This window comes from Heptranchias perlo, chromosome 18, assembly GCF_035084215.1.
Source record: "Heptranchias perlo isolate sHepPer1 chromosome 18, sHepPer1.hap1, whole genome shotgun sequence".
Classification (NCBI taxonomy): Eukaryota; Metazoa; Chordata; class Chondrichthyes; order Hexanchiformes; family Hexanchidae; genus Heptranchias; species Heptranchias perlo.
In genome coordinates, this window is record NC_090342.1 from 14,254,865 (window position 1) to 14,279,655 (window position 24,791).

Consider the following 24,791-nt stretch of genomic DNA (forward strand, 5'->3'; position numbering starts at 1 on the left):
AATCTGCCATTTTCCTAATCTTATCTTTCTGGATGCAGTCTCCAACTCCACTCATTGAAAATTGACTGAACTCTTCTGTTATCACAAGCTATTGTTTGACTTTAATACATTAAATGCTAATTTGCTTGCCCTTTACCTTCATCCTATTTTCAATTATGCAATAATTTGGCTTCCCAAAGCCAAACTAGTTTTCAAATGTCCATATGCTGTTCTGAGTAAGTTATTAAATGTGATTAAAAGGTTAGGCCTACACAAATACTTCTCCCAATTCATGATTTTTGATCTATGATTGGATTTGTAAAACTAGACCTTGCAAATTTCAATATTTTATTAGTGATAATATTCTTTTCTGCTTCTTTTGTTTTGGTAGACTATAAAGTGCCCTTGTAAGATTTATTCACATTTTATTACGTAGAAACATATTACTGTCTCCTACCATCTGTTCGGACAGTGACAGCTAGACTTCTCGTACTCCTTTCCTCTCCGTCCCTAGCCTCAAATTAGAATGGTGTAATAATACGATAGCAGAGGAGTATATATTAAAAAAAAAACCAATGAGGGTGGATTATCACTGGGATTCAAATACTTGATCCTCTGATTAGGAGTCTAGCGTTATACCACTGGTTACCAACCACATAAAAGTACTTCAGTTTTTTTTCCATGATAATTACTTGCAAAATACACAAGAGCTTATTACCAGACAGCATACAGTAAACTACAAGAACTAAATGTCATTTATATATTTATAAGTGATAATCTATCATAGTTATAATGACAAACATGTCTCAGACAAAGAAAAAGCTAAAAACAAAATGGTCTCTATCAATAACAGTAGAGGCAAGTAGAATTTGGTTCTCTAAAGGTCCTCCTAGAACAGTGCTGAGGAATTAAGTATTTCCTTCTCCTCATCCAGCATTCTCTGGTTTACTTTAGCATGTATTAGGTATAGTTTAGGCTGTGTATCTACAGGTTGACAGGTTGATGTTGGATCTTGAAAGCTGCTGTCATTTGTTTTCATTGTTTGCAAGCAAATAGTATTGCCTGACATACCTGAGCATTAGTGTCATTACCGTACCTACTGCAAGATTGTAGAGATTGGAGATGGTTTTAGGTATGGTCCCTGGTTTTGAGAGTTTGTGGAAAAATTTACGATTTCTACTTTAAAAACATTTCTTTAAAAATAAGAAGGGAACAGAAGAAATAAACCAGAAGATTGACAGTGCAGTCCTCAGCTACAATGAAGAAAAGTGTGATCTGCTGGATATATGAGGGAAATAAATACTATCTATCATTAATCCTGCCATTTGTATTTGAGCTCTAGCTTTGTGCTTCTGCTGTGCGTGACATGAAATAAATGGTGGCTCAACAAAGGGTTTCTAGGGTTCAGTAAATACTCCAAATCAGCTGACAGTAAGACATAGGACCTTTAATTCCGACCTCAGAAGAGTACTTATACTCAGACTGTGACATTTCCATTTTCCACTCCAGCCATTCTTGTCAGCTCTGTAAGTGGGATTGCTCAAGTAATTCTATTTAGTGCCAACCTAAACACCATCTTATATTCTGGACTTGTATGCAAGGAACTGTAAATGGAGAGTGTCCAAGTTCTTAAGTAGAAATGCAAAACTAGAAATAGGTTGTGTTTGGCAATGCTTTGGTGCTTGATTATAAATGCAAGTTCTTGCTTTGATTCAGTGGATTTAGTTTTGCCGATTTGGCTCTGCCTGCATGCAAGTGGTGACAGAAAGGCACTCTATTTACAATTCCAGTGGCATTTTGTTCACATTCGCTCCATGTCCTGATAGCTGATATGTAAGTTGAACTTGTAGATCCTGGGAAGCAGTTCAAACAGCATTGGGTTACTTTATTTTTTTTTTAGAAAGATGTGTTTCAATACCTCAATAGAGAATGCAGAACAAATATATTTTCCTATAGCTGTTAGCAGCTGAACGGTAAACTATAATTGTTGGTATCATGAAATAGTGAAAAACAGCTAATCTCATACTATGGGCTAGTAATCTAACATTTTAAAGAAAGTGCCAAAATTAAAAATATGGCAAGAAGGAAAGTGATCTATATCTCCATTTTAATAATTGATGTTTTTGGCCACGTATGCAGCGGAAACATACTATGTTGAAAAAAAAACCTTCCGAGGATTTATTTCATACATTTTTTTATTATTTCATCCAGGGATGTGGGTGACTTTGGCTAGACAGTAATTATTGCCTATTCCAAGTGCATTAAGAGTAAACCACTGTGGGATTGGAGTCGCATATAGGCCACAACAGATTCCCTTCCCTGAAGGACATCAGTGAACCAGTTGGGTTTTTACAACAATCCAACAGCTTTGATGATTAACTGTCCTGGTGTCAGCCCATAAATTGCCAGATTTATTGAATTCAATTCAACAGCTTACCATGGTGGTATTTTCATTCACAACATCTGGGTTGCTAGTCCACTACCATACCCAAACTGATATATTGGACTGCATGCCAAGTTAAAAAAAAATCTTTCATATTAGCCTTTTCAAACTGGTTGATTTATGGCTGCCTTGCCAAATTTTGGTTATTGGTTTACAGACCAACAATATAAGACTCGGGTAAGTCTATTGATAAGGCTAGAAAGATAAAAGAATAAAACCTTGTTAACTCAATATTTTATATCATAGTGTACCAACAAGCTGTACACTTTTCCAGTTTACACCAGTCTATGTAGCATCAAAAACAAACAACTTGATTATAAGAAAAGCAAAATACTTCATATGCTGGAAATCTGAAATAAAAACAGAAAATGCTGGAAACACTCAGGTCAGGCAGCATCTGTGGAGAGAGAAAGATTTAACATTTCAGGTTGATTACCTATCATCAGAACTAGCTTGATTATAACATTCATCATCTTTTAAGAAAAATCCATTTATGATTATTGGAAGAAGTCAGAGGTTGGATTATGTTTAAAAAGGGTTTTTTTTTTCATTGACTGAACAACATTTTTTGAAGAGAATTAGCCTTATAACCTCTACTTGCTCACAGTCCCATTGAATGCAATTAAACAATATATAAATACATCATGCTATTTTATAATAGTGTCTGTCTGTGTAAAGTCCCTGGTTACACTATGCATTTTGACATTACGACATTAAACTTGTAACAGTAGTTTCATCAACTGAAACTTTTTCAATGTAACATTCAGCACTTGATGATGTCAGACACCACTTAACGGCAGTAGCCGTACAGAACATATGCGATACAGAATGTGACAGTCTGTAATTGGAGGATTGGATAAGGCAAATCATGTAATCTAGACAGAAAAGTATTTGCTTGACATGTAATTCCTAGCACAAATAACTTAGATAACAGAAGGGAGTATAATTGGTGCCAATAAAATCAATGTTGCTTTTTTTTCCCACTTGTGTTTGGTGAAGAGAAATGGTCCCTAATTAGACTACCATGCAAGTGGACAGATTTGGAATTTTTTTAAATTATTCGTTCATGGGATGTGGGTGTCGCTGGCGAGGCCGGCATTTATTGCCCATCCTTAATTGCCCTTGAGAAGGTGGTGGTGAGCCGCCTTCTTGAACCGCTGCAGTCCGAGTGGTGAAGGTTCTCCCACAGTGCTGTTAGGAAGGGAGTTCCAGGATTTTGACCCAGCGACGATGAAGGAACGGCGATATATTTCTAAGTCAGAATGGTGTGTGACTTGGAGGGGAACGTGCAGGTGGTGTTGTTCCCATATGCCTGATGCTCTTGTCCTCCTAGGTGGTAGAGGTCGCGGGTTTGCGAGGTGCTGTCGAAGAAGCCTTGGCGAATACAACAAATTGCATTTATAAAGCGCCTTTAATGTAGAAAAATGTCCACAGAGGTGTAATCAGACAAAAATACAAGCCTCAACAGCGTTTTGGGGAGAGAGTTCCAGATTTCCACTACCCTATGTGTGAAGAAGTACTTCCTGACATCATCCCTGAATGGCCTAGCTCTAATTTTAAGGTTATGGCCCCTTGTTCTGGACCCTCTCAACAGAGGAAATAGTTTATCTCTATCAATCCTATCAAATCTTTTAATCATGTTAAGCACTGCAATTAAATCATCCCTTACTCAAGGGAATGCAAACCTAGTCTGTGCAACTTGTCTTCATAATTTAAACCTTTTAGCCCCAGTTAATCAACAACATAATCACAGTACATTGGCACTGAACAAAATAATAAGGCACAAGTCTAACAAAGACAGATATCTCACAAAGTTAATCTAAGTGGTTGCCCACAGAGATATGGAGAAACTGGGGTATCAAAGAGGAATTCACAACTTTTGCATGGCCTAATGTATGCTTGAACAACACACCTTCAGTAACCCATGTTTAACTCCATGTTTAAATGCCTGCATCCAAGGGACAGCATTTCAGATCGAAACAGTGTGTGGGTGAGTTTCAAAGGCAGGAAGAATAGCACGTGACACTTTACCATTATCTATGTGTGTGGGTGTTTTTAGATTAATACAGAATGTTCAAGTGCAACCACAGCAGCGCGTGTTCTTGACATAGACTCAGAACTCTGATTTCAGTCTGAGCAACTTTCATGGTGCTGTTGCAGTTCGAATATAGAAGAGGACTGACAGCCCAGCTAGATTATCTGAATGGTGATAGATTGGGAAAAGGGGAGGTGCAACGAGACCTGGGTGTCCTTGTACACCAGTCGCTGAAAGCGAGCATTCAGGTGCAACAAGCAGTTAGGAAGGCGAATGATATGTTGGCCTTCATTGCAAGAGGATTTGAGTACAGCAGCAGGGATGTCTTACTGCAGTTATATAGGGCCTTGGTGAGACCACATCTGGAGTATTGTGTGCAGTTTTGGTCTCCTTATCTGAGGAAGGATGTCCTTGCCATGGAGGGAGTGCAACGAAGGTTTACCAGACTGATTCCTGGGATGGCAGGACTGACGTATGAGGAGAGATTGGGTTGACTAGGCCTATATTCACTAGAGTTTAGAAGAATGAGAGGTAATCTCATCAAAACATATAAAATTATAACAGGACTAGACAGACTAGATGTGGGGAGCATGTTCCCGATGGCTGGGGAGTCCAGAACCAGAGGTCACAGTCTCAGGATACGGGGTATGCCATTTAGAACCGAGATGAGGAGAAATTTCTTCACTCAGAGGGTGGTGAACCTATGGAATTCTCTACCACAGAAGGCAGTGGAGGCCAAGTCATAAGATATATTCAAGAAGGAGATAGATATATTTCTTAATGCTAAAGGAATCAAGGGATACGGGGAAAAAGCGGGAACATGGTACTGAGTTAGACGATCAGCCATGATCATTTTGAATGGCGGAGCAGGCTCGAAGGGCTGAATGGCCTACTTTTGCTCCTATTTTCGATGTTTCTATGTTTAGATTTATCACTACTGTATACCGCGGTCTCTGGCATACAGTCGGCCATTCAATGCAAGTTCACTACTCTGCAAGCTGTATGGATATTGAGTTGAAAATCTATCAGTAATGAAGCACAGATTATTCCCAGACTGTTCCTTCCGACCTGGTGGTTGTTTGTATGATTGACAGCCACAATGTAGAATAAAGATGGCTGCAAAGTAAAGAGCATATTTATTTAGCTCTGAAGTCTTTGTTGTTTATTACAGACTGGCCTGTAATTAAAAAATATGCTTTGCTTGCCTTCTGCTTTAATGAGTCCAGGAGGAAGGAATTTGTTTTTTTTCTGTTGCCAAGTAAACACATTTATAATTATTCATCACTGAGCAGATGTTGATCTTGTTAAACACTGAATTCAAAGGACGATAAGTACAGGTGAGCTTTCTTGAGGATTAGCACTCTAACAGTTATTCCAGTCAACTTCACCACTTCTTTGCCCCAGTGTAGATCAGACCTGATTCCTAAGCCAAGAAATGTTATGCTTGAAACTGAAAAGGACTTTGCAGCTCTTATAGAAGAGGATGAGAGGCCAACAATCACATTCAACCTTTCTTGTAGGAGTACTAAGGGAGTACTGAACTGTTGGTTTTGTCTTTTGGATGAGATGTTTAACCCAAGGCCCCATCTGCTCTTTCAGGTGGGTATAAACTATCCCATTGCACTATTTAAAAAAGAGCTGGGGAGTTCTTCTGGTATCCTGGCTAACATTTATCCCTTAACCAATATCACTAAGACAGATAATTGATCATTTATCACATTGCTGTTTATGGAACCTTGCTATGTATAAATTAGCTGCTGTGTTTCCCTACATTACAACAGTAACCACACTTCACAAGTACTTAATTGACAGTGAAGTGTTTTGGGACATCTTGAGGTTGTGAAGGGCGCTTTATAAATGCAAGTTCTTTCTCTTGTCTCTTTTTGAAATGGTGCAAGGATATCTTTGGGTCACATCAATGTGTTCTCTCAACAGCACACATTGATTACAAATAATCTTGTTATGCCAAAAATAGGACAACTGCCATAAGCATCTCGGCAACCTTAAATAGATCAGTAGGGAGATGATCTTCCATAAAAAGAAAATTAGATATTTAGCAGAAGGGGGAACTTGATCCCCATGAAGGTGCTCTAACTAAGAAAGAGTGGCTAAACTCTTCGTGGAGAGGGAAAAGGGAACTAGGATCTGAACTTATGTAATTTAGGAGCTGTCTATGGAGGCTTAAGGCTTGCCTCCCTGTTATAATCAGCTACCACCAGTTGGTAGACAGCTACCAACACTTTCCTAGTGTCCAAGTAGATCAAAGCTGAGGTAAGCTCACATAAAACCTCATGTTAAAAGGAATAGCATTTTTTATACAGAAACGCCACGCTCGTCTTCCAAATATTGACTGAATCTTAATATTGAGACTCAACAGATCTGATGTTTCTTCTTTCTTTGTGCAACTCCCATTACACAAGAGATTTCATCACAGGATACATGCTTCTAAAATGCACCATTTTGCTGATCTGCCAGAATAAATACCACCAGTTATTTATGCTGTTAATTGTGTTTCAGCTTGTCACTGGGAGGTTTTAAAGTTGTCCTGCCTCTTAAGTTATTGATTTAATTTATTGTTAATGATCCTGGCAGTAATCATTACTACTGGGTAGAAACTAGCAGTACAATACATAGGATTACATAGAATTTACAGCACAGAAACAGGCCATTCAGCCCAACAGGCCTATGCTGGTGTTTATGCTCCACCCAAGCCTTTTACAACATTTTCCTGCTGATAGTAGATCCACCCTAATGTTATTGCCAATCAGAAATTCAAGTCTGCACATGGTAGAGTTATGTTTAACAGTCTTGTATATTTCTTATTAATATCTCTATATTATAAACCCAGATTCACAGGACAAATTCAAATTGTAGGGCTAGACAGGGCTGGACTGACTGGATGCAGGGAGGATGTTTCCCCTGGCTGGGGAGGTCCAGAACGAAGGGTTACAGTCTCAGGATACAGGATAGGACATTTAGGACTGAGATGAGGAGAAATTTCTTCACTCAGAGGGTGGTGAACCTGTGGAATTCTCTACCACAGAAGGCTATGGAGGCCAAGTCACTGAATATATTTAAGAAGGAGTTAGATAGATTTCTAGACACAAAAGGCATCAAGGGGTATGGGGAGAGAGCGGGAATATGGTATTGAGATAGAGGATCAGCCATTATCATATTGAATGAGCAAGCTCGAAGGGCCGAATGGCCTATTCCTGCTTCTATTTTCTATGTTTCTAGAAGAGGAAAATTAGAAATTTAGGAGAAAAGTGATCGTATTAAGGTTAAAATAAGAAGTTGGAATATCTAACAAAGTTGATGTTAAAGAGAATCAAAATGGGACAGGCTTTGTACAGAAAGTATCAAATATCAGTAGCATCATATTACGTAGAATTTGTGACAGAGAGATGTTATAGCAAGCCTTAAGGTTTACTATGGTGATTATTATGGATTGAACTACAGTCTACAAGTTGTCTTTGCTCTGAAGAAAACTTGAATAACCAATAATTTCAACTAAGCGATGTAAATAACACAACAAAGTAGGAATTTAGGGCTATAAAATGATTTTTGAGATCGTTTAAATCAAGTAACTTTGAAATAATATGAGTAGACAACATAGGAATGACAAAACACACGTCTGGGTTGACTGTTGGCGTGCCATCAACAATAAAAAGTGGTGTTTTTTTTTTCCTTTTGTAATTTATTTCTTTCCTTCTTTTGCCTTCATGTCCCAGCTGAGAGGATAGGCTGGAGACACAGCCACAATCTACTGACAGTGACACTTTGTAACCAAACACTAGGAAGCACCTAAGTGTGACAAGTGTTCTCTCCTCCTTATGAGGACGTGCTTTCCATCTGCCCAGGATGATACAGTTGAGATTCAAAGCTCATTATTGGGGAGGATGGGACAATTGCTATGGTTCCTATGTTCTGCAATATCATAACCGTGTGCTTTTAAAATGCATTTATGATATCGCTTCCCCCATGTGGGAAATGTTGGATGCGAACCAGCTTCTTACAACTTCACTGCAGATTTGCTAGTGCTCCTGAATTAAATATCAAAATACTGCAGTGGTTGTATCCTACCTTTATAATGGCAAAAGAAAGGAGTATCACTCACTGAGAGGTAAAGGAGAGATGTCCTGCAAACTGGTGAATTGTAAGCAGGATTAAAAATCCAAGCAATTTTTTTTCCCAACTCCAGCTGTATGATTTTGGAAAGAGGCATTGTTGTAAACAATGTATTCAGCAGTGCACAGAAGTTTCAAGAAAAGCTGAAAATTAGGGTTGTGGTTCTGCTGACTGTCCCTCGGTTACACTATTCCAGCCACTTGAGTGACAAGCTCTTACCATGTGTGTGGAACAGCTGGGGACAAAATGGTTTTACCAAATGAAACCATAATGAGTATTGGGCAATAAAAAAAGAGTAAAATATCCAGCAACAGGGAAAAAAAGAAAGACTTGCATTTAGAAAGTCCCAAAGTGCTTTACAGCCAATTAAGTACTTTTGAAGTGTAGTCACTTTTGTAATGTAGGAAATACAGCAGCCAATTTGTGCACAGCAAGCTCCCACAAACAGCAATGTGATAATGACCAAATAATCTGATGTTGGTTGAGGGATAAATATCAGCCAGGATACCAGGGAGAACTCCCCAGCTCTTTTATGGGATCTTTTCCATCCACCTGAGAGAGCAGACGGGGTCTTGGTTTAACATCTCATCTGAAAGATGGCACCTCCAACAGTGCAGCACTCCCTCGGTACTGCACTGAAGTTTCAGCTTAATTTTTGTGCTCAAGTCTCTGGAGTGGGGCTTGAACCCACAACCCTCTGACTCAGAGGCGAGAGGCACTACCCACTGAGCGACGACTGACATTAAAATAATGATGGGCAACCACAACCCTGAGCTTCCCTCGCAGGAACATGGCTGCGTAGTCACCTTGCTCCTCTCCACCGAAAGAAGCTCCATTTCCGGAGCAACCCTGAAAAAATTGGAGCGAAAGAGCTTGGGAATAATGCAGTGAAGACTGAGGTCACTTTTTGCACATGACCCAGGTGATCTTTAGGAACATAATAATTCTATAACTACATTTTAAAAACTGGTGAAGCTTAAAAACAAATAACAGTTATGTTGTGTGATCCAGAGCAAAAACATCAGCTAAACGCCAGGGGAATGCACCATTTATGTCAAATATTTATTCACCACCCTGCTCTACTAAATTGGAACCGCAGGGTTCACTGGCTCTGCTCCTGGGGTTGCTCATGGCCAAGTGCGCAGTTAATAATACCATGCACTCCAGGGAAATTAGAAGTTGCCTGGAAGTTATTACAGATACTTTCACAGTTCAGTTGGAAAACAGTGTTTTCATCCCTACATCTGATTAGGGGTGCGGAAATCCTGTTGATTATTATGAGCATGAAATATGCCCGCCAGTACTGGCTGAAGATAGCTCGTGACACCATGATATAACAGCATGTAGAGTCACTGATACTACATTTCTCTGATTGCTGTTTTCATCTATGGTCCTATTAAGACTCAAATAGGATATTTCATTATTTTCTATTACTGTCAAAAATTTATTGCCATTTCAGAATTTGGACACATTGCAGTTTAATTGCCAGTTGAAAGGTGGTTTTGAGTCTACCCATTATTGTACTGCCATATAAATTCAGCATGTAAATAAATAACCATCCAACATAATTTACTTTCCCCTTTGCAAAGTGTGGCATCGATTTTTCATGATCAGCAGAGATTTAATGAGCAATGAGATGTGTTGCATCATACTGGGTTTCTCTCATGCTAGACACAGTGTCGGCAGAGCTCTTGTCTGCCCACTGGCACAGAAAATAGAGAAGAAAAAATATTTAAAAATGGCTCACAAAATACAGTTAGAAGTGAATTAATTGCACAGTGAAAAATGATGGTAAAAATTCTACCAGAATCCAATTCTTTGTCAATGTATCAATAGTTGCTGCACTACAAAGGTAATTCCTTGTATAAAGTGTCTTTACTTTTGGATGACTGACTGGTGAAGTGTGTCGGCTGGCTCCTCCCCAACATCTGTCAAGTGGGCGAGGGGTCCCAGGCCATTTTGAGCATGGGCCTCACTTAAATCTCACTGGAGAGCTACATGCCCCGAATGGACATCCCACTGCAGCTTGCTGTCTTCCAGCCGGCGCAATATCAAGTGGCTCGTACGCCAAACTGGCCCGCTGGTAGGCACTGGGAGGGGAGGTGAACAGGGAAGGGTGGGTGAGCCTGGCCCAGGAGCAACCAGCATAATGTTTGTGGGGCCAGGAGAAGCACTCCTGCTCCTCCTGGCTCCAGAAATTCATAACCCCGGAGTGGCCAGCAGCGATCCCTTCAATGCCTGGACACATGGTTGGAGGATTTTTTAGTGCAAACTCGCCCATGTGCCTCCTGAAAATTGCTACATCATAGGAGCCTGATCTGCATAGTAAAGAGGCCTAATATATGAAACAGGCAGGCGTGCCAGCCACCCAAGGGAAGGCCCCTTTCAAAAGCTGCCAGAGCATCGGCATTAACTGGGCGGTATGTCTACTGACGTCAGCTTGAGGCCCCATTACTATGTTATCCATGTGTTGCCTGCGGAAATAAGGCAGTATCTCCTTTTATTAATCCTAGTCACAGAAGTCCATCTAAAGTGCTTCCATTAGTATTGAACCCACATGCCACAGTAATTATAATATATTTGACAGCACATTCAAATATTTCACATTTTAATGATTTATTTTTGAAAACAGTGATACAAAGTCACCAATTTAGGTATTTCCATTAAGTGCAATAAATAACTAGTTTAAAGGAGAGGTTCCAACCCAACCAGAGCCAAAGCAAACTAGCAGTGGTGGTGGGACCCAGCATATCTCACCACATTCCCAGAGAACCTATGTCAGAAAGCCCACGGATTTTCAGGGCCATTAATTATATAATGACGTACATATCTAGCAGAGAGGGTTTTGTCATGGGAGGAAAGTTGTCATTCATTTGTTAAGTTAGCGCTGAGACGTAGGTGGTTAACAAATTTGAACATAAGCTGCAGATGGAATAAAAACTTAGGTAATGACCTTGAAAAGGAACACTTTCTTTTACATTTTAGTCAGAATCCAATTACACACACACACAAACGTGAACAGATGGTGCAAACTTTGTAATTGTCTTTCTGCAAATGTGCCGAAGCATTGTTTTCAAGGGACAGGACATTCTGAAAATGATTTTTCGCCATATCTTAATGTGGAACTGATGTAAGATGGAAAATTGCTTTTTTTCTTCTCATTTCTAATGTTATGCTCAACTGTCACTTTAAGATATCAATAGAATATCGCTATAAATATTTAGGTTCTGCTGGAACTAACTGAATCCCGTCGAATTAACTGATCAATTTGTGATATTGAGAGCAGGCTGCTGTAACAGTAACAGTTAATCAATGTCTGTGCGAAGACTACTGACAGCAATAGAGGCCCTCAAATGAAAATGGGATTGACAACGCAGGCATTGCAAAACTCATCAAACAATCACTGGGGGGGGAAGATACTGTCAGAGGCAGTAATTATATCAGGTAATTGGTGTCATTTACCTTGTCACAGCCCACTGAATGTGACTAACAGAGGACATTTGAGCTGTCACACACTGTTAGCTTTGAGGTGCCAGAGCTTTAGGAATTGCATGAGGTCTCACTCACTTTGAAAAAAAAATATATGCAATAAAATTAGTTTTTGAAACATTAAAAATTTACACAAATAAAAGTTAATCTGGTTAAAAGAAAAATAGAGTTTCACGTGCGTGATGGAATGCTTCTACTTTGTTCATTCTCCACGTGAATTAACCCTTCAATGCCTACGACACATGATGTGGAGATGCCGGTGATGGACTGGGGTTGACAAATGTAAAGAATCTTACAACACCAGGTTATAGTCCAACAATTTTATTTGAAAATCACAAGCTTTCGGAGGCTTCCTCCTTCGTCACCTGATGGTGACGAAGGAGAAATACGGTGCTCATAGCAGGGCACATGCGCTTATTATGCGCCAGAAGTGTGCTGTCCGCCATATTGGTGAAGGCAGAAAAAGAGGTAGGAACATAAGTAGGCCATTCAGCCCCTCGTGCCTGCTCCGCCATTTGATAAGATCATGGCTGATCTGTGATCTAACTCCAAATACCTGCCTTTGGCCCATATCCCTTAACACCTTTGGTTGCCAAAAAGCTATCTATCTCAGATTTAAATTTAGCAATTGAGCTAGTATCAATTGCCGTTTGCGGAAGAGAGTTCCAAACTTCTACCACCCTTTGTGTGTAGAAATGTTGTCCAGGGCCCATGCCTAAAACAGGAGTTAGCTCCTTTGCATATACAAATGGGGGCTTCACACCTGTTTGAGGTTCCCTTTGCAAAATTGGGTTGCCCTGAGTGCTGGCTGGGTTCAGGAAAACGTGGTCTACAGGCGGCCTAACAAGAAGTCCTTAAAGGGCAGGCCGACACCAAAAAGGTAAGATTAAAAAAAATACTTACCTGAACGTGGAGCACAGAGAAGCAGGAATAACAGGTGTGCCGTGGGTCTACCTGTTCTGGCGCAGGCCTGCGCTAACCACTTTCTAGACCTAAATCTCTAAATAGAACCTGGCCTGAATGGTTTTTGCTAGCCTGGGTACCTCTATCCTTTAATTGTAGAGATTTAAGCTATTTAATTAAATGCTACAGTGACACATTTTCAGAACTTTAAAATTCAAGCACAACTCATTAAATATTTTTAACCTAAATCACCATCTCTACTATTTGTAAGTATTTGTAGATTTTAAAGAGAAGTCTTGCTTTGATTGCATAGAATTACAAAGAATCTACAGCACAGAAATAGGCCATTTGGCTCAACAGGTCCATGCCGGTGTTTATGCTCCACATGAGCCTCCTCCCTCCTTACTTCATCTAACCCTATCAGCATATCCTTCTATTCCTTTCTCCCTCAAGCTTCCCCTTAAATGCATCTATGCTAGTCGCCTCAATTACTCCTTGTGGTAGCCAGTGCCACATTCTAATCACTCTCTGGGTAAAGAAGTTTTTCCTGAATTCCCTATTGGATTTATTAGTGACCATCTTATATTTATGGACCCTAGTTCTGGTCTCCCCCACAAGTGGAAAAATCTTCTCGACGTCTACCCTATCAAACCCTTTCGTTATCTTAAAGACCTCTATCAGGTCACCTCTCAGTCTTCTCTTTTCTAAAGAAAGAGCCCCAGCCTGCTCAATCTTTCCTGATTGGTATAACATCTCAGTTCTGGTATCATGCCAGAAAATCTTTTTTGCATGAGAAAGTATTTTATCTGGATTGAGGTGGTATTAGGCATGTTATTCCAACATGAGCCCAGGGTAGCCGGCTATGGCTGTCGGCCATGTTGGTTGTCAGGGTAAACTTATTTCTCAGAAGACACTGTACTTAGTGCACTGCAGTCAATGTGAGCTAGTACAAAATGTGTTTCAAATCAAAAATTATGTGATAAGAGGAAATGGGGCCACAGAATACAAGATCAATAGAATCAAACAACTACAAAAGGACAGAATAAAAAGGTGACAGTACAGCATGGTGTCTCAAGGAAGTTATGAAAGGATTAGGAAAGAAAATAAAGAAAATAATTAAGTGAAAAACTGACAATATAAAGCGGCAGAGAAAAATGCATTAAAACATTAGAGTGAATGACAGAAGAAAAAAGTGGAAGAATGGGAAGAAAAAAAAAATGAAAACACAGGGGGACATTTTCAACAGCTGGCCGTCCGTTTATTGCCTTGAAAAATGGGCGAAAGAAGAAAATCTGGTGGGCACCTTGCTCACCCATTTGCATGCCCAATTCAATTTTCAGGCAGGCCTTTAACTAGGCGTCCAGCACTCCTGCTCGAAAGAAGGCTCCAAATCAGGGTCCTACGGCAGTTGTAGGGCTCCAGTTGCAATTTTAATCTACAATTGGGCGGAGTGTCCTCAGATAATGACGGAGTCCGTGCCCGCATGCAGCAAGACCTGGACAACATCCAGGCTTGGGCTGATAAGTGGCAAGTAACATTCGCACCAGACAAGTGCCAGGCAATGACCATCTGCAACAAGGGAGAGTCCAACCACGTCCCCTTGACATTCAACAGCATTACCATCACTGAATCCCCCACCATCAACATCCTGGGAGTCACCATTGACCAGAAACTTAACTGGACCAGCCATATAAATACTGTGGCTACAAGAGCAGGCCGGAGGCTGGGTATTCTGCGGCGAGTGACTCATCTCTTGACTCCCCAAAGCCTTTCCACCATCTACAAGGCACAAGTCAGGAGTGTGATGGAGTACTCTCCACTTACCTGGATGAGTGCAGCTCCAACAACACTCAAGAAGCTCGACACCATCCAGGACAAAGCAGCCCGCTTGATTGGCACCCCATCCACCACCCTAAACATTCACTCCCTTCACCACCGGTGCACTGTGGCTGCAGTGTGTACCATCCACAGGATGCACTGTAGCAACTCGTCACGGCTTCTTTGACAGCACCTCCCAAACCTGCAACCTCTACCACCTAGAAAGAGAAGGGCAGCAGGCACATGGGAACAACACCACCTGCACGTTCCCCTCCAAGTCACACACCATCCAGACTTGGAAATATATCGCCGTTCCTTCATCGTCGCTGGGTCAAAATCCTGGAACTCCCTCCCTAACAGCACTGTGGGAGAACCTTCACCACACAGGCTGCAACGGTTCAAGAAGGCGGCTCACCACCACCTTCTCGAGGGCAATTAGGGATGGGCAATAAATGCTGGCCTCGCCAGCGATGCCCATATCCCATGAACAAATTAAAAAAAAGTGTGCTAGTCCCACTTATACCGGGCATCGAGCGACCTAACCAACAGTCCTTAAAGGGACCCCTGGAGGCTGCTCAGGAAAAGGTAAGCTTTTGAGGGTTTTCTTGTATTAAAGATTTTTGTGGGACCAGGAGGAGCTGGCCCGCTATCAACTACCCCACCTCTATCCCCGGATCTGCTCCCCACCCCCAACAGGCCCAAGCTGCAGGCCAGCTCTCTGCAGAAGCTATGATTTTCCACTATCCAAAACTGCAGCAACTCACCTGTAAAATTCGAATGAGGCCCAAACCTCATGGGTGGGCACCATGGGTGCACTGACAACTGTGTGCCTGTCTGGTTTCACTTGTACTCAATCCTCCTTGTAGACATTTAAAATGTATTATTCTGTTTTTTTTAAATGCATTTTCCAGTCAGATGTCCTTTTTGCACTACTCATCTTTGTTTTCTATTTTTTTTTTAAATAAAAAGTGGAGCAGGCAACATAGATTAGTCATACCAGATCAGCACATTACGTAATCTGCCAGGATTCGGTGTACTGCAGTTCATAATCCTCCAGTGGACTCAGAACTGTAATTTTTAGAAAGAAAAGCTATCTGCATTCACATCTTTCAAGTTTCATTGGGTAACAATAGGCATCTGGGAGTACAGGAGGTTGTAACTGAAGATAGGCAGCTTGAATGAAGGCTGAGGGCACAGGTCAAATCTATCAGTCCAGCTGCTACACTCAGGTACAGTCCAGTGCAAGACTGCAAATTCATTACATTACAAATTTTTTAAGCAGTCAACATATGCATTTTTCTTTTTTAATGTTTCCCCAATATCTGTGAGGTCTGTTAGAACTCGTTCCTCTCTAGCTCTGCAATCTCCTACTATCCTCCCAGTTCTCTGCACTCCTCCAAATCTGGCCTCTTGCGCATCCCCAGAATCCCTCCCTAAACCTCTCTGCCCCTCTACCTCCTTTAAGACACTCCTTAAAACCTACCTCTTTTACCAAACTTTTGGTCACCTGTCCTAATATCTCCTTATGTGGCTTGGTATCAAATTTTTTGTTTGATAACTCTCCTGTGAAGCGCCTTGGGATGTTTTACGTGCTATATAAATGCAAGTTGTTGATGTTGTTGAGGTGCTTGTTGTAAAATGGTAGCTTTAGTAATGTTGCTTCACACGTTTAGACCCCGATTTTAACTCCAGGCGTGTTTTGGGCTGGTGGGTAGCGAGGTGAGTTGGAAACCCCCACACTGCTCCAACAATAAGGCCCGGCTATTTTAACTCCCAAGCCTCATTCAGCTACAAATCTTGTATTTATTTATCAGACCAAACCCAACTTTGAAAACAAAGAATTGGGATCTTTAGGAAGCTTGCAGAGACAATCCAGGAAAGGCTCCAGACATTTACTTGCGTCATTTTGTTTCTGGCACGTTAGCAAAGGGAAACCATGAAACTTAACTCACTACCGAAGAGAAAAACTATAACTTTGGATTAATTGGAATAATAACAACAACAACAAATTGCATTTATTTAGTGCCTTTAATTTAGTAAAACATCTCAAATTTGTCAAAATTTGACACCGAGCCACGTAAAGAGATATTAGGACAGGTGGTCAAAGAGGTAGAGAGATAGAGAGGTTTAGGGAGAGAATTCCAGAGCTTAGGGCCTAGGCAGGTGAAGACACAGCTGCCAAAGGTGAAGTGATTAAAATCGGGGATGCAGAAGAGGCCAGAATTGGAGGAGTGCAGAGATCTCAGAGGGTTGTAGGACTGAAGAAGGTCACAGAGAGAGGGAGGGGCAAGGCCATGGAGGGATTTGAAAACAAGAATGAGAATTTTAAAATCGAGGCATTGCTGGATCGGGAGCCAATGTAGGCCAGCGAGCACAGGGGTGATGGGTGAATGGGACTTGATGCAAGTTAGGAAATGGGCAACGGAGATTTGGATGAGCTCAAGTTTATGGAGGGTGGATGATGGGAGGCCGGCCAGGAGAGCATTGGAATAGTCAGGCCTAGAGGTAACAAAGACATGGATGAGGGTTTCAGCAGCAGATGAGCTGAGGCAGGAACGGAGACGGGTGATGTTCCAGAGGTGGAAGTAGGCGGTGATGGCGATGGAGCGGATATATGGTCGGAAGCTCATCTCAGGGTCAAATAGGGCACCAAGGTTGCAAACCAGAGTTCAGCCTCAGACAGTGTCCAGGGAGAGGGATGGAGATGGTGGCTAGGGAACGTAGTTTGGGGCAGGGACTGAAGACAATGGCTTTGGTCTTCCCAATATTTAGTGTGCAGGAAATTTTTGCTCATCCAGTACTGGACGTCAGACAAGGAGTGTGACAACACAGTGGAGAGGCCAAGAGCGGCGGTGGTGGTGAGGTAGAGCTGGGTATCATCAGGTACATGTGGAACCTAACGTGTTTCCAGATGATATCGCCAAGGGGCAGCAGATAGATGAGAATGGAAAGTAGAAAATTATTAAAAGGAAATTCTTTGTTCTAGGTTATATTATTATTAGACAAGGATTTGTTTCTTTTGTGCTTTATCATCTGACCTATTTTGGGGAGGGGTTGTCAGAGTTTCAGTTGTTAATTTATAACCTGTTTTGACAAGCAGATAGCACATATTTGTACTTCTGGCACTGGAGTAACACCATTATAATAATGAAATGTGATTGATATTGGGTGGTGATGGTTTGGTTCTCAAACACTGATTTGTCATATTCCAAATGTTCATAAAGAAATGCATTATGAATTCCTTTCTAAAGTATGATTACCACTCAGCATATAAACACTGGCAAGAGACCAATAAGTGAATACAAGATCAAATCCATCACATTGACCCTGGCCCTTGGAACCCTTGCATTGTTTCATTGTAAAGAGTTTTGCTATCTGAATGCCTTATGTTTCTTGGGTGAAAATATCATAATATCCAATCACCTGTGACATTTATACTGGGGAACAGAGTAATAAAATATCAGTTTCAATGGTATATAATTCATATCTTAATGAAACTCCTATGCATTGGAATTCACAGGGCCTAAACTATGCTTAAAATCTGTAAAACATTATTGTTCAGTAACAGAATGAAATATCAAATTTCTTTGTATATTCTCCAAAACTGACGTAAACACCCCCTAAAAGCCTCCCTTCAATTGTTCTATTCTGCCTACATACGACCTTGCTTCCAACCTTTTTGTTTTCTATGGTTCTGGAATGTGTCATCACAACTGTACTCTTTGCCTACCTCTTCCTGTCAGAATCCCTTTAGCCTGGCTTCTTCCCTGTCCACAGCATTGAGACCTACCTGGTCAAAATCACCAATGGTATTCTGGGTGACTTTTGACATAGTTGACTGCATCACTCTTCTGTGGCCCACCTCAGTGACATTCTGTTCTTGGTTCCAGTCCAACATAGCCACCACATCTCTGGGAATGGTGTATCCCTATGTGCCTGACTTCCACCTCCAGCATGCTCTAAGATTCCATCCTTAGTCCTCTCCTATTCCTCGGATATGTTGCCCCTCAATGACTTTATCAGTAAGCATTAAGATGGTCAGCTTTCATATGTATACTGGTGATATCTAGCTTTACCTTTCCACACCTGCACTTGATTCCACAGTGTTGCTGTGCTATTAGAACATCCAAAGTAATGAAATTCCAGACTGATAAGGGTTGATAGAATTATAACATCACAGTTCCATGAATAATAAAATTACATTAAGGATTAAAGAAATAATCTTGGTTTATGGATGATGCAGCATTTGGAGCTCCAACATGCTGAGCGACATAAAATTATCACCTGGGTTCACGTCTCACGATGTTCCACATGGTGAACTCCTGATCTGCTGATCAGGCCAGGCACATCCCATATGGAGCCCAAGCAATAAAAGTCATCCAGGCCCCTCTTCCACAAATGCTGGAAGGAGGTACCAAGTGGAATGGAGTGAAGCATAGAAGCATGTCTCTTGACTAACCTCTTGGAATGGACACAAACCAGCAGCATTGCCAGCATTCACTCACAAATCTCTTGATATACAGATAGTTCTTTAATATTTGCAATCCACACAAAAATTTAAACATGGGGACCGCTATGTTTAAATCTCCTACACGAATTGTGAGCATTAAAAAACTTCTGCGAATCTGGAATCACAAGTGAACCATGAACATTGCTGATGTTGGTGCTCTGTGGCACAGGGAGACCAGAAGAAAGGGAAAAAGATGTTAAATTATTTACAAAGGTAATAAAATTATTTACGATAACTATGATCCAGGTTCAACTTTCCACCATTCAGTGTTGCTGATCATAAAGCAAAAAACATGATCATGCTTTATAAAGCAGATTATTTTTATTGCATAAAAAGGCTTGAATCTGACAGAATCACTCAAATATTTTCCCCAAGATTCATAGTTAATGCATCATGTCATCATTGGGCTAGTAACCCAAAGGTCATGAGTTCATGAATTCAATTCATAACCTGCTATGGTGGAGTTATGAACTGTGGTAATTTATGGGCTAACACCAGAAAATGTCACCAGATTGTCATAAAAATCCATGGTTCACTGAGATTCTTCAGGGCAGGGAATCTTTCACCCCAACCTCATCTGGCTTATATGTGACTCTAATGCATACAATGTGGTTAACTCTTAGTGCCCTCTAAAAGGTGGCCCAGCAAGTCACTCAGTTATTAGGGCAACTTGAGATGAGCAATTAAAGCGGCACTGTCAGCATTCCCCACATCCTAAGAACAAATAACAAAAAAAAATCTTCATTTAATAATGTGTACCAGACATTGTGTTCAGCAGCAATGAATATTGGGGAAATTCATAGGATGTCCTGTAAAGTATCTGCCACTGCCAGAGATGGTTTATTTATATGAAAGTTTTAAGAGCGTCCACCACATACCCAATACTGGACCTCATAGATAATGCTAACAGATCAATTTCTTGCCAGGAAATAAACTGGAGAGTTTGTTAAGATAACAAGGAGAGGAGCTGGCAATCTAGACACTTTCATCTACAGTAACTAGTCTCTAATCAGCTTCAAGACTACTTCCCCACATGGCAGAAATGCAGAGTGACCTTAAAAAGGACAGGTCAGGTTAGCAGCTAAATTTTACAACTGTTCTTCATATCCCACACCACTAGTGAATAAGCACATAGGAGACAAGATATTTTTAAATTAAAAACTTTGCTACAAAGTAGAAACATATATATTTCATTGTCTTGAGGAATGTCAGATGGGTGCATGGTAAATCAGGATATTTCTCAAGTTGCAAATTTGATTCCTTACATTGACATTTGGAATTCTTCAGTACGTTTTTAGGGTGGCCAAAGTAAAAGGGAAAATTAAAGAAAAATTATAATCATGTTTTTTGAAGAGATTTTTGGAAATGTAATTCTTTAATCACAATTGAGTGTGATGCATATGATTTTTCCTCAGAACATGATGAATGTAGCACTAAGCAACACAGCTGTGATGAGAATGCTCTGTGTTTTAATACTGTCGGAGGTCACAACTGCATCTGTAAACCAGGATACACTGGCAGTGGCACTCATTGTAAGGGTAAGTACTGCCAGGATATTTATTAGCTATCTTTGGTTTGAACCACATAACGTTGAAGGGTCAGAGACTTTAATGAAAATGTTTGGTGTACTTTCTAAGCATTGTGGTGCAGTGCACATAAAAACATGTCACTGTGTTCTTTGCATCTAACTATTCTTCTTTCCCAGTGACAAAAGACCCATGAAAGGTATATCTCAGGTCCAGGTTAAAATGCAATCGAGGTCCCATTGACCTGAGTCCAGCAGGTACCTCATCCACCACCAAACTAGTGGCGTTGAAATCCAAATCAGCAGGAAATGAAGCTGTTCCATTTCAACTGTTCGCGCACTCCGTTCCTGACGAATGGGGAGATTTAAAATTCTTCCAGTGCGTACGTTTCAGTCTGATTAAGATTCATGCCAGTACTATATCTATAGTTTTGCTGCAGCAGTCATATAATCTCACAGAGAGTGCAAATTTCTAAAATAAAACAGAACAATTCTACACTTTAACAGTCCCCTAAATATTTCAGCTAAATCTTTCAGCTAAATCTTTTATCCCAAAGTCACTTGTTGATTAAGGTCAGGCCATTTCCATGACCACGCTACTTAAAATGGCTTTGGAATGGAGATAACCTTGGCTTTCCTGTTCATATGGGGAAATGAGTGGTGTAGAGAAAGCTGCTTCATTGAATTTAAACACTTGTCACATTAACCCTGGGAATGCCCAATGTTATTAGTTACAAAGTCAAAAAGTCTGATTCCTTCAAGAAAGCAGAAGCAATGTGCCAAAATTGCAACCAACAGGACTAACTGAACAGCTTATATTAAAAGAACTTTTGGAATATGTAACAGTATTCTTACCACCCAAGTAATAGATTGTAAATTGTGTTGAGAGTTGAATGAGCCCTCAAGGCTTGGATCCCCAAGATTTCTCTGTCTGATGACAATCACATCATTTACCACCTACAAACAAAAGCGCCATTGTACACACACTGGGCTTCATGGTCATTGCTTTCAGTGCTAAATTAGTATTTTCAGTTTTCTGCAGCCAGCTGTTTATAAAATATAGTAGATGCAAAACTGTTTTCACAAAGGTTTTCAAGAACCAACACTTTGTTTGATTGTGAGAGAGATCTCTTGCGTCTTGCTATCATAGTTTCCATAGCTATGATGCTGCTGATGAAACCATTGTTTGAATGGGGTTCCAACAAAAAAAAGTACTGAAATTGCTCAATAGTGGTCTTTGTGGAAGTAACTCATATCTAGAAGACAGTATGAGCACTATTGCTTTTTAATAATTATCATGGCTTTGCTTATGAAAGCTGCATTATATCCAAGTTTGTGGAAGCCCAGCACAGGCAACGGGTTTGTGTGTGGACTAATTGAAATTGTGGCCCTGATATTTCCAGGGAGGTGGGGAGGGAGTGCGGGAGGGTCCTAATGACCAGGAAACCTGTAAATACAGGTAATGCGGAGGTCATGCTGAAATTAACATTAAAATTCCCCTTAGTAAGTTTAAAAAGAGCACTGCTGAACATTTGTAAAAAAGCAGAGCATGTAATTTTCATATATCTGGAAAGCCTAAAGCTTAGTATGGAGAAGTTCATATGCAGATTTAACTGGTGCTGACGAACCATGGTTGTTGATGTACTAGGCCTCATGGTGGCTTTAGCCTTGCCCCTGGGTAACCCAGCACAAATTCTCTTGATCTTCTTTCCTCCTAGAAACCATGAGAAACCTTTACTCTTATAATAGTTCCCTGTGCCCACACTCGTGTTACCTAATTAAAAAATACACTGAACCAAAACAAATCAAACTGGCAAAACCATGAGCTTATATTGGGGCTCGGTTTGATGTCTATCCCATATCCTCAATGATTCCTAAATAAATTAATTTGTATCCAACTGATTTTTACATACAAAAAAATAATCAAAGTAAAAGGTTTTCCATTCTTCCTGGACCTATACAATAGTGTGTGTCATTTCCACTATTCAACCTCATTCCTCGGTGGAAAAGCTTATGGGAGTTAATGAAGGTATTCTTTGATTCCAAAGGGACAATTTTAACCTAACCTGCCTGCAGAAACTGACGGGGTCAGATCGGCCTCCCATTTTACACCCTGCCCGATTTTGCTTTCCATTGAGGGTGGGTTAGGTTAAAATTACTCCCCCCGCCACCCCTCAAGTGTTGTAAATCAGTCCTGATGGTTTGCTCAAAGGTCTCACTATGGGTATAGTTATGCTGTCACTTCTAAGTGAATGTACAGCAGTCTCCAAGGTGTATTATCATAAAGGTGGCAGTGTAACTCCAGAGACAGGTCCTGATCTGACTCCAGAATACAGTGTGAGTCCTGTTGCAAGGTCATCTCACAGGGGTTGATTTTAAACTTATGGGTGGCGGATTGACGGAACATACCTGCTGGCCAGCAAAGTGGCCGGAGCCGTTTTGAGACCCAGCCTCATTTACATGAACCAGTGAGCTACCTATACTGATGCTGCTCACCAGATTTGGGCTAGTGCAATATCAAGTGACCTGGAGGCAACCCAACCGGCAGTGAGGTAAATCCTGGATCGGGGTCGCGATCGCGGAGGAGGGGGCCCAAGGTGGCAACACCCTGATTATTCTTGTGGGCCTGGAGGAGTAGTCCTGCTCCTCTTGGTCCCACAAAAATAATTTAAAACTTGCCTTTCTAGGGCCTTTGTGGCTGGTCAGAGTGTTCATGACGCATGCTGCAACCAGTTCCGTCCTGAAAGGACAATCAGGAATCTATGTACATCATAGGACTTGGATTTGCATATCAAAAAAGAGACCTACCAACTGAAACAGGTGGGTGCTTTGGCTGCTCAGTAATAGGCCCTATAAAAATATTGGCCTCAATAACACTGATTTTGGCAAGTTAAAAATGGCCCCGCACTGCTTGGGTTCAAGACAGAGTGGGATACATCTCCAGTGTGGTGGGAAGCAGGGTTTAATAAGTGCTCAGGTAGAACATTAGATTTCCTGAGCGGTTTATAGACTGAAGCAAAAGTTTTTTTTTCAATTATTTTGAGAACATACAAGCTCCTGCCGATGCTCTGAAAACATTAAACATTTAGCAGCTGGGAATACAGTTCCAATCAGGCAGCCTCCGTGGGAATCCCAGTCAGACAACAGAACAGCCTCAGCTTAAAATGCATATAACCCTTGCCTCTGTTGAACAGGAAGATCCCATTTAACAAAGTTCAGCTGTCTTCACATCCCACAGAAGCAAAATTTATTAGCAAATCAAAAAGCTCTGAGGGTCAGAGTACTCTCATATTGCTACTTAGGCTTATTATTACAGAAATAAATACAGAAAATGATGGAAGTACAAAGCAAGTCAAGCAGCAAATGAAAGAAAAAAGCAGGTTAACATTTCAGGTGAGACCCATTCATCAGGTGCTATTGACCTTTTGTGCATTTCCGGCAGTTCTGTTTTTATTTCTGATGTTTATCATTGACATTGCAATTTATACCTCCATAAAAATTGCTTTATCACAACTTATATCAAATAAACTTGCAAAAAAAGTGAATCCAGTGTGCCAAAATATAGGGTAGTAAGTTTAAAAACAATTTATCAATTAGAAGTGTGTGCCAGAGTCAATTTTCCACATGTGTGAGCCTTGCTAAAACTAGCATAGAAAAGTTGGTTAAAGTGATTGCTCACACAGATCACTGTCATTGAATATCTGCTGTTCATGATTCCATTAGGGATATCCATTGAAGAGCTACATGCAGCTTATTCCCCGAAGAATTTGCTAAATGCATGAATAGACAAGTGCAATAGCAGTGTGATCATTTTATATCATTTTTGTGGGGGGGTGGGTGGTGGGGTGGCGAGAATACTCCAAATGTGAAGACAAATGTCTGTTTCAATAGAGCTGTTCTACAGACATTCAGACCGAAATGTTGTACAGTCGGTTTTGCAGTTTCAAGGAAGTTAGACTGC

The 24,791-nt window shown here is 40.8% G+C and overlaps 1 protein-coding gene across 1 annotated transcript in view; it reads left to right on the forward strand.

The window, feature by feature from the left end:
* LOC137334605 (protein kinase C-binding protein NELL2-like) overlaps positions 1-24,791 on the forward strand; it is a 169,715-nt gene that overhangs the window by 77,793 nt on the left and 67,131 nt on the right. The window contains exon 14 of the mRNA XM_067999417.1: positions 20,721-20,843. Within this exon, the coding sequence (XP_067855518.1) occupies positions 20,721-20,843 (123 nt within the window). The remainder of the gene's footprint in view (positions 1-20,720; positions 20,844-24,791) is intronic.